The 13424-nt window shown below is 44.8% G+C and overlaps 1 protein-coding gene across 1 annotated transcript in view; it reads right to left on the bottom strand.

Moving 5' to 3' along the window:
* Nucleotides 1-11950, bottom strand: part of LOC146797994 (calpain-1 catalytic subunit-like) — a 263715-nt gene extending 251765 nt beyond the window's left edge. Inside the window, exon 1 of the mRNA XM_085625227.1 lies at nt 11506-11950. Coding sequence (XP_085481353.1) covers nt 11506-11733 — 228 coding nt within the window. The 5' untranslated portion in view covers nt 11734-11950. The remainder of the gene's footprint in view (nt 1-11505) is intronic.
* Nucleotides 11951-13424: the final 1474 nt, after the last annotated feature.

Consider the following 13424-nt stretch of genomic DNA (forward strand, 5'->3'; position numbering starts at 1 on the left):
CAGCCGATGCTGGTTAAAGTGACCAGTGGGGTAAATACATAATTTGCAGAGCCATAGAACTACACGATTCTAGTGGCCGTGACCATTTATGCTTAGATCATTCACCAAATTTTTCAGTGTCATACATTCTGAGCAAAACAAACTGTGTCAAACAATAAGGGCCATTCAGTCTTGTGGTGGGGCAGCGGTGGCAGTCTTATGACCGCCATATTGCAACCCTAGTGGTCGTGCCGCTCAGGGACTGCTCACTTCGCCAGGAAACCACCATTCCCTGGCAATGGGGCAGCGTCCAGAGGCATCCATATGCTTGGAGGGACCGCCGTGGTCCCCCCAAGCATATTACGAGTTTCTTCTCTGCCAGGATTTTCATGGCGGTTCTTCCTCTATTAAAACCCTGGCGGAGAGGAAACAAAGGTGGCCATACAGGCCTACTAGTGCCTCTCGCTCTGTGAATGCAAACAGGGGGGGATTTGTGTCCCCCCCGTGTGCATTCACAGTAGTTCCATCATGGCATGAACTGAAAAGTCTATGCTGTGCTGGAACTGTTTTGACGATCTCATTGCAGTGCATATTACCTACTGGCAGTCGCCAGTAGGTAGTTATAGTTAGGACCTATTTTCCATAGGAAATCCGCAACATTCTATTTGAAATAACGTTGGTGCCGATTGACGAATCTTCGCGAAATTTTCCAAACTTTTGGCCAGCTCCGGTCTGCTCCTATCCTGAAAATTTCACGGTGATTTATCAAGCGGGGGCCAAGAAAAAAGGGGGGTCCCAAAACACGTTTTCCCCATGCATTTTCCCATAGGACCTGTTGACGCAGCTACAGCCCGAACTGCTGAACGGAATTACACCAAATTTGGCAAAGAGGTAGTCCACAGTTCAGACTCGTGCCTTTTGCTTAAATGGTGTGAATCCGTTCAGTAGTTCCTGAGAAAATTAGAGTTAAAAAGATACATATATCTGGGCGGAGCCTAACCACACATCTCATCGTGAGATCTGATTGGCTGTCAGTACTTCATCAAAGAAGTGTTGGCAGCCATCTTGGGACCAATATACATGATAGCACCTCATTAAAAAGCATTGCAGTTAATAGAAAGTTTTAAGACTTTAGTTACATTATAAATCATTTGTTGATGGTACCATACTCATTTTAGGAATTGTGGTGTGTTCTAAGGTGATTTTACCATGTGAAAAAGTCTTCTGCTGTGATATCATGAATCATGTTTGAGAGAAAACTATTTTCTCATGCTTTTCCCACAGAGGTTTGGAAGGTCTATATAAGCTAAACTGAGAGCATATTTTCTGTAAATTCACATTATATTTCTCAGTCATGTGAGAATGAAGTCTGACATTCTCAGTTAAACATGTACATCCAACAAGGGCAGAGACTGTCAGTTGATTCCTTTGTGTTCTACTGCAGCTTCCCAGAGTGTTCTAAAGAACAACTAGAGCGCTAACAGTCCTACTTATGACAAACGTATTGCACACCTGAAGCCATCTTGATTGGAATAAAGTGGTAACTCTTAAAATATTTAATTTAAAAAGGAACAAAATGAGGGGGTTCATTTTGCCATAGAAAGTATGATTAGTGCTGCAGAAAGAAAAATTAGGGCACATTTTGAGTGACTTCTCAAATCCTCTTCTATTTCATTAAATTTCATTAAAACATTCTGACATGCAGACTGAAACATGCACTTTCAATACCAGCAGCAGACTTCCCTGGTGAGCAGTAGCTTTACTACAGTGATCTAATAAGCAACTAGAGTGCTAACATTCTGAATTTATGGCAAATGTGTGACACATCTGAATGCCTTCTTGATGGAATCAAAGTAAAAAACTGAAAGTATTTCCTACTGAGGAGACTGTAGTAAATGAGGAAATTAGGAAACTTCATAACAAATAAGTCTCACAAAATGGCCACCAGAGACAAAAGAGCCCAAATGTAGCCCAAATATCACCCAGATGTAGCCCAAGTATAGCCCAATGACAGAATTTCCCAGAGTGTTCTAACGAACAACTAAAGCGCTAACAGTCTTTCTTATGACAAAGGTATGGCACACCTGAAGCCATCTTGATTGGAATAAAGTGGTAACACTTAAAACATTTAATTTACAAAGGAACAAAATGAGGGGGTTCATTTTGCCATAGAAATTATGATTAGTGCTGCAGAAAGAAAAATTAGGGCACATTTTGACTTCTCAAATCCTCTTCTATTTCATAAAAAAATTCTGACATGCAGACTGAAACATGCACTTTGAATACCAGCAGCAGACTTCCCTGGTGAGCAGTAGCTTTACTACAGTGATCTAATGAGCAACTAGAGTGCTAACATTCAGAATTTATGGCAAATGTGTGACACATCTGAATGCCTTCTTGATGGAACCAAAGTAAAAAACTGAAAGTATTTCCTACTGAAGAGACTGCAGTAAATGAGGAAATTAGGAAACTTCATAACAAATAAATCTCCCAAGATGGCCACCAGAGACAAAAGAGCCCACATGTGGCCCAAATATCACCCAGATGTAGCCCAAGTATAGCCCAATGACAGAATGTCCCAGAGTGTTCTAACGAACAACTAGAGCGCTAACAGTCTTACTTATGACAAAAGTATGGCACACCTGAAGCCATCTTGATTGGAATAAAGTGGTAACACTTAAAACATTTAATTTACAAAGGAACAAAATGAGGGGGTTCATTTTGCCATATAAATTATGATTAGTGCTGCAGAAAGAAAAATTAGGGCACATTTTGACTTCTCAAATCCTCTTCTGTTTCATAAAACAATTCTGACATGCAGACTGAAACATGCACTTTGAATACCAGCAGCAGTCTTCCCTGGTGAGCAGTAGCTTTACTACAGTGATCTAATGAGCAACTAGGGTGCTAACATTCAGAATGTATGGCAAATGTGTGATACATCTGAATGCCTTCTTGATGGAACCAAAATAAAAAACTGAAAGTATTTCCTAATGAGGAGACTGCAGTAAATGAGGAAATTAGGAAACTTCACAACAAATAAATCTCCCAAGATGGCCACTAGAGACAAAAGAGCCCAAATGTAGCCCAAATATCACCCAGATGTAGCCCAAGTATAGCCCAATGACAGAATGTCCCAGAGTGTTCTTAAGAATAACTAGAGCGCTTACTGTCTTACTCATGACAAAAGTATGGCACACCTGAAGCCATCTTGATTGGAATAAACTGGTAACACTTAAAACATTTAATTTAAAAAGGAACACAATGAGGGGGTTCATTTTACCACAGAAATTGTGATTAGTGCTGAAGAAAGAAAAATTTGGGCACATTTTGAGTGACTTCTCAAATCCTCTTCTATTTCATTAAAAAATTCTGATATGCAGACTGAAACATGCACTTTTAATACCAGAAGCAGACTTCCGTGGTGAGCAGTAGCTCTACTACAGTGATCTAATGAGCAACTAGAGTGCTAACTTTCAGAATTTATGGCAAATGTGTGACATATCTGAATACCTTCTTGATGGAATCAAAGTAAAAAACTGAAAGCATTTCCTACTGAGGAGACTGCAGTAAATGAGGAAATTAGGAAACTTCATAACAAATAAATCTCCCAAGATGGCCACCAGAGACAAAAGAGCCCAAATGTAGCCCAAATATCACCCAGATGTAGCCGACATGTAGCCCAATGACAGAAGTGTGCAAAACACATATTTTTTGTGTATTTGCAGTTTTATATAGTGCAGTCTTGTCAGGTATTGGAGTGCTTTACATAAGCATTGGTTACGTCACACAAGATCAAATTCATTTTGGTTGTAGACATGGGGAGATTAAGTGATTTGACCAGAATCACAGAATGTTGAGCTGAAGCAGAAACTCCAACCTGGTTCCCCAGTTGCAAAGTCTGCAGCTCTGGAAGTAACACCACATCCTCTCCCCTAGGTGCAACATTTAATCAAGTGGTCAACTGGATAAAAAAAACATAAAGATTACAAATAATTTAAAAGTTCTTTGTCGCTATTTGAAAACTCAGAAAATATGTCCTCATTTTAGTATTTTAGAGCACTAACCATAATTTTGATGCAAATAAGACCCTCTCATATATGTAATTTCTAAAGGAAATGCTCTAGGTATTACGGTTTTGATTACATCAAGATGACGTCAGGCGTTCCACACTTTTGTAATAAATATAGAATGTTAGCAATCTAGTTGTTCATTGGGATACTGTTGAGAGGCTTAGGCCTGGGACACGGACTCTGAAAATTGAAGGCAGGTAGGAGAGTGCAGAGGCAACAATTTGACCACACTGGGCAGGCAGGAAGGGCAGTGGCAGCACAACAGACTATGGAGGGGAGTGGAAAGGGGGGCAGGGGCAACAAACCAACAATACAGGACTGGCAAGAGAGGCTGTGGCAATATAATAGACCATTGTGGGCAGAAGGAAGAGGCAGTGGTAGTACAACCATACATGCCAACAGACCCGTTTCAGCCAGGAAATGTTCAATGTTTTTAAGCTCAAATGGGCTTTATTTGATCTGTCTCCTGTCTACAATCTCCTCTTTTTCAATGTAACTCAAAGGGGAAAATCAATACCCCAGTTTTTTTTCAAAATCTCCCTCTTACCAAGTTCAAAATGTTCACAAGTATGGTACATTGGATCATGGTAGGCAGGAGGAATTGGGGTAGGGACATGGACTCGGATAACAGAGGACAGGAGGGACATGGAGAAGTACACCAAACTGACCCTACAGGGCAGGCATCAGGGTTTGCAGCAGCACAATACACCACACAGGGCATGCGGGACGGGAGTGCAGCACAACAATCCATAGAAAGCAATAGGGAGGGGACAGGACCATGCACATGGACAAAAGAGAACAGAGGGGAAAGAGGCAATGGTAGCTGGCTGACCATACTGGACAGACAGGAGAGAAAGCTGCAGCATAACAGACCATAAAGGGCAGGAGGGACGGATCAGGGGCATTACAATGGAACAGACAAGCCAGAAGGGAGGGAATAGGGGTCTGCACATGGAAACAGAGGGCTGGGGGCAAGGTGGCAGGGCAGGAGCAGCAAGATGACCGTGGAGGTCAGGCAGGATGGCCATTAGAAACAAGGCACACCATGGAGAGCAACAATGAGACTATGATGGCATACACACAGACCATGGAGGGAAGGTGGGAGGGGGTCAGGGGCAGCTAGCTGACCACACAGGGAAGGTGGGAGGGGCCATGGCAGCACAGAAGACCATGCATGGCAAGCGGGAGGGTTAGTGGCAGCACAATGGCTATGATGGGCAAGAAGGAGGGTGCAGGGGCATGCACAAAGGACCATGGAGGATAGAAGGGAGGGTCAGGACCGGGGCACAGACAAGAGAGTTCAGGGGAAGGAGCCTCATAACAGACCGCGCGGGGCAGGCAGGAGGAGCAGTTGCAGCACAACAGACCAGAGAGGGCAGAAGGGTGTGGCAGTAAAATGGACCATGGAGGACAGGAGGAAGGGGATAGGGGCATGGCATGTGGACAGGCAGGGTGGAGGTGGCAGGGGCAGGTGACAGTCATCTGACAATGCTAGGCAGGTGGGAGGGGAGAGGCAGCTCAACAGAACACTCAGAGTAGATAGGAGTGGCAGGTCCATGGAACATGGTGGGCAAAAAGGATGGAGCAGGGGCATGCACAAAGACATCGGAGGGCAGGGGGGAGGAGAATAGGGGCAGCAAGCTAAGCACAGAGGCTAAGCAGGAGGTCAATGATGGGCCATAGAATTGGGCAATGGAGGGCAGGAGGAGTGGACTGGTACATCATGCTAAATGGAGGGCAGTGCAGTACATCAGACCATGCATGGCAGGAGGGAGGAGGCTAGTCCATGGATTCAGACAACAGAGGATAGGGAGGAGGTGGATAGGGCAGCAAGCTAACTGTTCAGAGAAGGTGGGTGTTAGGAACTTTATTGTTTTTAAAATGTGTGTCTGTGCAAACTACTTAAAATATGAACAAGTATGCAGCATAATCTAACTTTTATTCAGGAAGAAGAGGACGTTTGTGACTGTGACTCCGGGCTCACTTGGCAGAAACACCCCCTGACCCTCCACCCCATCGCAAAATGTAATGACCATGAAAAGGGTAGGTGGACGCAGTGTTATATAGAACATAGTCCTGAGAGCACGATTGAAAATGAAAACTAGATATAGTATATCGTATAAACTATGCACCAAAAAGTGTGATATAAGATGAACCGGGGTGTGAAATATAATATGCAATACATTGTGCGCAATGACAGATTCATTGGAGAGCGCGAGATAGAACAGGTACTAGCGCGTGCTATGCGATATGCGCCTTGGAGTGTAATATGCACAGGGCAGTGTTGTGTAACCTAACTAGTCTCTAAAGTTGTAATATAAAATATGTGCTGCGGAGTGTAACGTTGCATATGCACTGTGACAAAGATATGGATCCCAGATTTTAATATGTATGGCATAGCGCTGTGCGTTATAACATAGGCATCGAGGAAGGCACGTTAGATGGGGCAATATAACCCGTGCGAAGGCAAGTGTGGCATGACATATTCACGGGGTGGTGTTACAGTGCACATGTGCTAGAGAGTGTCATAGCATACGCACTAGCTGGTGGAATACAACACAGAGGTATGTGGCACTCGGTGGGCACTGGTGGGTGTAACACAGCATTGGGCTCAGTCAGGAGCACGCTGTGACTCTCAAGTGAGGTTCGTCTCCTTTCCAGAGAGTAAAATAAAAAGTATTACACATCCGGCGGTGGATGTGTGTTTTATTAACCGTGAGGGGGGTTTCTTGCATAGTTTGGTCGAATTTTTGTCGAATCCCCTTTGAATGGCTTGGTGTGCGTGTGTATTAAATGTGCCCGTCAATAGCTACCCATGTTTGTATAAATAAACGACAAGGGTGTCTACTTGGAGAGTACCCACCGGCGGGGGCGCCGGGATTAGGCACGGTAGGGCGTCAGACATGTCAGAGCTTCACTAGGCGGTGTAAATACATTCCACGTGGATTCATTGTATGCATAGTCGCCTTTTAATGAATATCAAGCAATTCGTCATGGTGATAGGTACATACGGTTTGTCCAGCATGTCCTAGGTGTTGCTATAAATATATATTTTTTAAAAATAATAAAAAACAAAGGCCGGCCCCGGGGGATGGGGTCCCCGGGGCCATAAGTGGCCTGAGGAGGGGGGGCAACGCAGCCCCCCCTCCTAAAGAATTTTTTTTTTAAAAAGGCCATGACCCAGGGTTTGGGGTCCCCTGGGCGTATTAAGGCCTTGGGAGGGCCAAATTTATTTTTTTCAACAAAAAAAATTAGGGTGCAGGCCCTGGGGGATGAGGTCCCCAGGGCCAATAAATTAGAAAAAGAAGGGGGGCCACACATCCCTCCTTCTTAAAAAAATAAAATAAATAAAAGACCGGCATCGCGCCAGATGCCACGCCCCCTCCTTGCAGCACTCTGCAAACGCGCCTCCTGACCAGTTGTAAGTTGGGGAATTAATTCCCCTTCAATACTGAGGGTCCCTGAGGGCCAACTAGCCCAACAGGTATCTCCAGTATGTGCCAGGGAGCTGCGTTGCAGACAGGTGTTCTGAGGCCACGCCCCTTTTTACACCTCTATGCAACGCAGCTCTGTGGCGCTTACTGGAGGTACCTAGTGGGCTAGTTTGACCCTAGGGATCCTTAGGATTCAAGGGGACTTAATCTCTCAAGTTAGAACGGCCACAGGGCGAGTTTACACAGTGGTGAAGGGAGGGGACGGGGCCTGAGGTGACGTGTGCAAACACGCTCTGTGGCGCGTTTTAAGTTGGGGAAATAATTCCCTTTCAATCCTGAGGGACCCTGGGGGCCAAATAGCCCACCAGGTGCTTCCAGTAAGCGCCACTGCTCTGCGTTGCAGAGAGGTGGTGCAGGCCGTGCCCCTTTTAACACCTCTCTGCAATGGCGCTTACTGGACGTACCTAGTGGGCTATTTTGCCCCTAGGGACCCTCAAGATTCAAGGGGACTTAATCTCCCAACTTAGAACGGCCACAGGGTGCGTTTACACAGTGGTGAAGGGAGGGGACGGGGCCTGAGATGACGTGTGCAAACACGCACTGTGGCGCGTTTTAAGTTGGGGAAATAATTCCCTTTCAATCCTGAGGGACCCTGGGGGCCAACTAGCCCACCAGGTGCTTCCAGTAAGCGCCACTGAGCTGCGTTGCAGAGAGGTGGCCCAGGCCGTGCCACTTTTTACACCTCTCTGCAACGCATCTCTGTGGCGCTTACTGGAGGTACCTAGTGGGCTAGTTGGACCCTAGGGACCCTCAGGATTCAAATTAACTTAATCTCCCAACTAAAAACGGCCACAGGGCGTGTTTACTCATTGGTAAATGGAGGGGACGGGGCCTGAGTTAACGTGTGCAAACATGCCCTGTGGCGCGTTTTAAGTTGGGGAAATAATTCCCCTTCAATCCTGAGGGACCCTGGGGGTCAACTAGCCCACCAGGTGCTTCCAGTAAGCGCCACTGCGCTGCGTTGCAGAGAGGTGGTTTAGGCCGTGCCCCTTTTTACATCTCTCTGCAACGCAGCTCAGTGGCGCTTACTGGAGGTACCTAGTGGTCTAGTTGGACCCTAGGGACCCTCAGGATTCAAGGGGACTTAATCTCCCAACTTAAAACGGCCACAGTGCGTGTTTACACAGTGGGGAAGGGAGGCGATGGGGCCTGAGGTGACATGTGCAAACACGCCCTGTGGCACGTTTTAAGAGGTAGTTTTGCTCCCCTGCCCTATTATATACTAGGGGATTACAGAGGAGGTCATGCTAATCACATGGGGACCCCAATGCATAGTGTTCCCTAGTGTATGTAGGTGTTTTCACTGTATTCTGAGTGTCTTTTAACATAGCACTGGCTCTAGGACTGGTTAGTCAGACTCAGTTACCACCAGTATCTGTCTGAAAAAGTTGAGGGTACAAGATGATTTTGCAACAAGGCTTCTTTCTGCTTTTCTGTTTGTTCTTTCTGCACGTTATCCTTCTTCCTGCACTTTTCTTCGTCTTTGAGGACTTCTGTTGCTTCTTTCTGCATTTCTTTTTTTTCTTTCTGTGCGTTTTTTCTTCTTTCTTCACATGTCCTATCTCTGAAGGCATAGTTAGAAATTAGAATTTAAAAAACCTTTGAAATTCACTGAAAAAAACATAGGTTTCAGGCACGTTATAGTTAGGAATTAGCATTTAAAAAACCTTAGAAATTCACTGAAAAAAACATAGGTTTCAGGGGCGTTATAGTTAGCTGGACTTTTCACTCATACAAAACCAGTGAAATTCCCCCGTTATAGTTAGTTCAGCTAACTATAACTCGCGCGCCCGCAATGCACTGCTGATGACGTCACATATTACATCACTCATGACATGGTCAGTGACATCACGGATGACATCTCAAATGACATCACTGATGACATCATCCTTGTGATAGAGTGGCAGACCTCCTCTCCCCCTAATATAACATTTGATACACACATTCAAAAATAGAAACTAAAATTTTCAAAACAATGGACATACCAATACCAGTTACAACAACCTATTCAGTAATTCTAAGATCCACATACACATCCACTCATTCACCAACAGTCCTATACAGTCACTCATACATGTACTCACTCATCATATGTACTCATACACCTATACATCCTGTTACACAACCCACTTATCCATAGAGTTACTCACACACATAGTCACTCATGCTAATAAAGAATCAAACATCCATTTACTTGCATATAGTTATACACACACCACCACACTTACTTCTACAGAAACTTACACATACTTAGTATTTTAAACAATCACTTATAGAAACACACTTATTCATACAGGAACTCTTTCAATCTCTCACTTTCACATATACTCACTTATATACACCAATAGTCACATATACTAGTTTAAAACATATGTAGTTACTCATAAAGACACTATTAAGACAGTCATTCACTCACTAGCACACCCATGCACACACTCATTCACCCATACAGTCCTGCACACATGCTGTCTTCAACACATACAAACAGTGAGTCACCCATTCATGCACCTATGCACTACGTAATACCCCCACCGAACCATACAGACACTCATACTGATACTCAAAAAACCAACTAATAACCTATATAGACACTCATGTAGCTACTCACCAACCCATGCAGCCACTTATACACAAAGTGAGAGACTGACACAGATATTTACATATTTAAACATTACTCACTAAGCCATGTATTCACTAAGATACACTTAATCAGTCAAACAATCAATTTCTCAAAAACAAATCATCCATTTAGACACTTATATACCCATTTATTCTTCCATCGACCTTGAGATATACATATATAAAACATATGTAATTTTCAGAAAAACACACATTCACTGGATGATGTCATCAGTGATGTCATCAGTGATGTCATTTGAGATGTCATCAGTGATGTCATCAGTGATGTCACTGACCATGTCATGTGTGATGTAATATGTGACGTCATCAGCAGTGCATTGTGGGCGCGCGAGTTATAGTTAGAAGAACTAACTATAACTGGGGAATTTCAATGGTTTTGTACGAGTGAAAAGTCCAGCTAACTATAACGCCCCTGAAACCTATGTTTTTTTCAGTGAATTATATATATGTATATATATAATTTATACAGGCACCGCTGTGGGAACGCCAAAGGATTCACCTGCCAATGACTGAAAAAGTAAGTATACGGCAGGCAGTTATCACACGGGTTTTGCAGTGCAGCGGCGTGGCGCTCCTGCCGCCGCACCGTCAGACTCGTAATCCCTAAGACCGCCACCGCCATCGCCACCCCACCACAAGTCTGGTGGTCGAAGACCCGCCAGTATTGTAATGAGGTCTTAGGTGTCCAATTAATAAGAACTTTCTGCTTTCAAAACATACGTCAGCATACAAAGATATAATTTACTACAACATATACATGCATGGCATTATTGCTAGGCTAAACAGGACTCTGACATGAAGCTCTTGAATAACTTTGGAAAAGAAAAATATGCAGTTGTGAATTGTGGAAACTACAGCTGTGAAATAGCCATTGCGAGTAAATGTTTTCTTTAAAATGCAGCTCCAAATAGCAGTGGACGTTATATTAGCAAGGTGTAGCAGATAAACGTAATTATTGAAACACCATCACACTTGAGTACTTCGTCTTGTTCCAGTCGGATTGTCTTCAATGTCACAAATATCAGAGCCAGGTCCCTGCTTCTTAGATCTTTTAAAAATGGGCCGCGAATGCTATTAAACCATCCTAAGCAGGGCTAAACCTTAAAAGCACACCGTTTTCACGAGGTTCCTCAAATAGAATTTCAAACGAGAATTAAAGTAACGGCTTCTTCCCCTACGTCAAGCTGATACGTTCATTAAACGCTAAAGAAATAAATCCACGTCTTTCTGCAGCGCTTTCGCCCCAACATCCCCGAGTTTCTAAATCTTGACATGAACCCTCTAGGCTTCCGTAACGGTTATTTATCATTTTCTCATACCTGAGGTCGCTTCCATGACACCCCCTGGGTCATTTCCGATCTGGGTCCCAGCTTGGAGTAGCCCAAAGATGGCGGGCTGGCCGGGAAGTAGGGGTCTTCGAAGAGCTGCCCCTTCCGTAAGCATTGCTGCCGCAGGTCCTGGTACTTCTGCCCCAGGTAGGGGTTAACCGTGTAATTTGGTGTAGACGGCGCAGACTTTTTCACGAGGCGCACGGTGAGGGGTGCCATGGCGTCACTTGCACCGTCCGCGACAAGTGTATGGTTCTGCTGGCAGGTGAGGGTGTGGCGCGGATACTGGTGCCCTGGGAGCAGGGATCTCGTCAAAGAGAAACTGGAGCAGTCCCTTTTATCATTGCTTGTGGCTTCGAGTGTCAGCCTGAGGTGAAGTCATTGTTTACTATCATTTTTCCGCCCACCTGCGGATCAGGTGAGTGAGGCATTGATTGCTTTAGCTCCTGCTGCGTCGGCCATAACATCTAACCAGTGCCCTCTGCCTGCTTCTGGAGATATAATTAGCCACGTAGATGTATTTTACTACAGCCTGCAACCCAGTGGCTAAAAATAAAGTAGCTCAGAGCTCTGCTGATGCACCGCAACCTGACCCTGTAGAATCTAGTGCATTTTCAGTTCTGGACCCCATGCACAGTTTTTTGTTGTTGTTCAGTCTTTTTACTGCTTTTTAATATAAGAAAAAACAACGTTGCCACAGCACAAACAAGTGTAGAGACATGCATTAATTTCAAGTAATCATCAGAACATTGATCCTCCCCACTCTCACCCTCCATAATACTTCTGAACTACAGAACCAGGCATCCCAAGTGTTCTGATATTTGTGGGGGGGGCAACCACGTGCTCTATATACAGTTTTTTTGGTTGAAGGACAGATGGCCATGCCACAAACTCATTCATCAAATGTAGGGGGGTCGGCAGCCACCAAATGCCTAGTGATGTCACTTTTCGCCACAAGCAGGCCTATTTCTACCAGGCGGGGAACCCCCACAGTGCCTGCCCACTCCTGTTCAATGCCCAGTGTGGTGTGCTTGGGGTCAAGGGTTAGAGTGTAGCCAATAACATCACTCAATCTTTTATGTATCTTGAACCAATATCGGGCGACCCCATGGTGGGCCTATACCATATGGAAAAATTCAGCCTGTTTCGCATGACAGCGTGGACAGCAGTGACCTTTTTTTTATTCCCATGTGCCAAGGCCTGATTTGATCATAATAGGTTCTGTGGAAGTACTTAAATTGCGTAAATTTTAACTTGGCTAAGATGGCCGGGATTCTGGGTGCCATCTAGACCTCTAACCGTTCGTCGTCATCATAGAGGTCTATATCTACTTGCCCTTTGATTTTCAATTGAATGAGAGGGTCTGAAGAATTCACCACCTACTGTCTGTTTATATGGGTGATGCCATTCTTGGCAAGTTCCTCCATCATTATTTTGAGTCTCAATGGGTTAGATTCAGTGATGGACTGCAGAAGGTAGTTATAATATAATATATGTGTTCTTTTGCCCCTCCCTGGTTTCGCCGACCTCTTGCCCACGTCATAGCCATGTCCCTTGGAAGGGGGGGTACTTATTCATGGCCGGTGCGCGGATGTGCTCCAGGCATTCCGCAGGCAAGCCTATTGGCGCCCGTGCATGCCTGGAAGGCGCCAGGGGCCAGGAAGCCTTCCTGTTCAGGGCCCCGCACCAAACAGTACTCGACCAGGGTGTGCTAAGTGTTGAGGAAGGGAGGAACATGGCGGTGGGCTGATGCCGGTCTTTGGAGCTCCCGGCGCAGCGAGGCAGTAAATCAACAGCGGGATGACATAGCCCACAGTGACGCTCACAAAATAATATTAGTCATATGAGACGGTCTTAAATACCTTTATTTTTTCGTTTTTTCTCACTTGTTGTTGCTGCTGTATCGCCCT

The sequence above is a fragment of the Triturus cristatus genome, chromosome 9 (assembly GCF_964204655.1).
Source record: "Triturus cristatus chromosome 9, aTriCri1.1, whole genome shotgun sequence".
Lineage (NCBI taxonomy): Eukaryota > Metazoa > Chordata > Amphibia > Caudata > Salamandridae > Triturus > Triturus cristatus.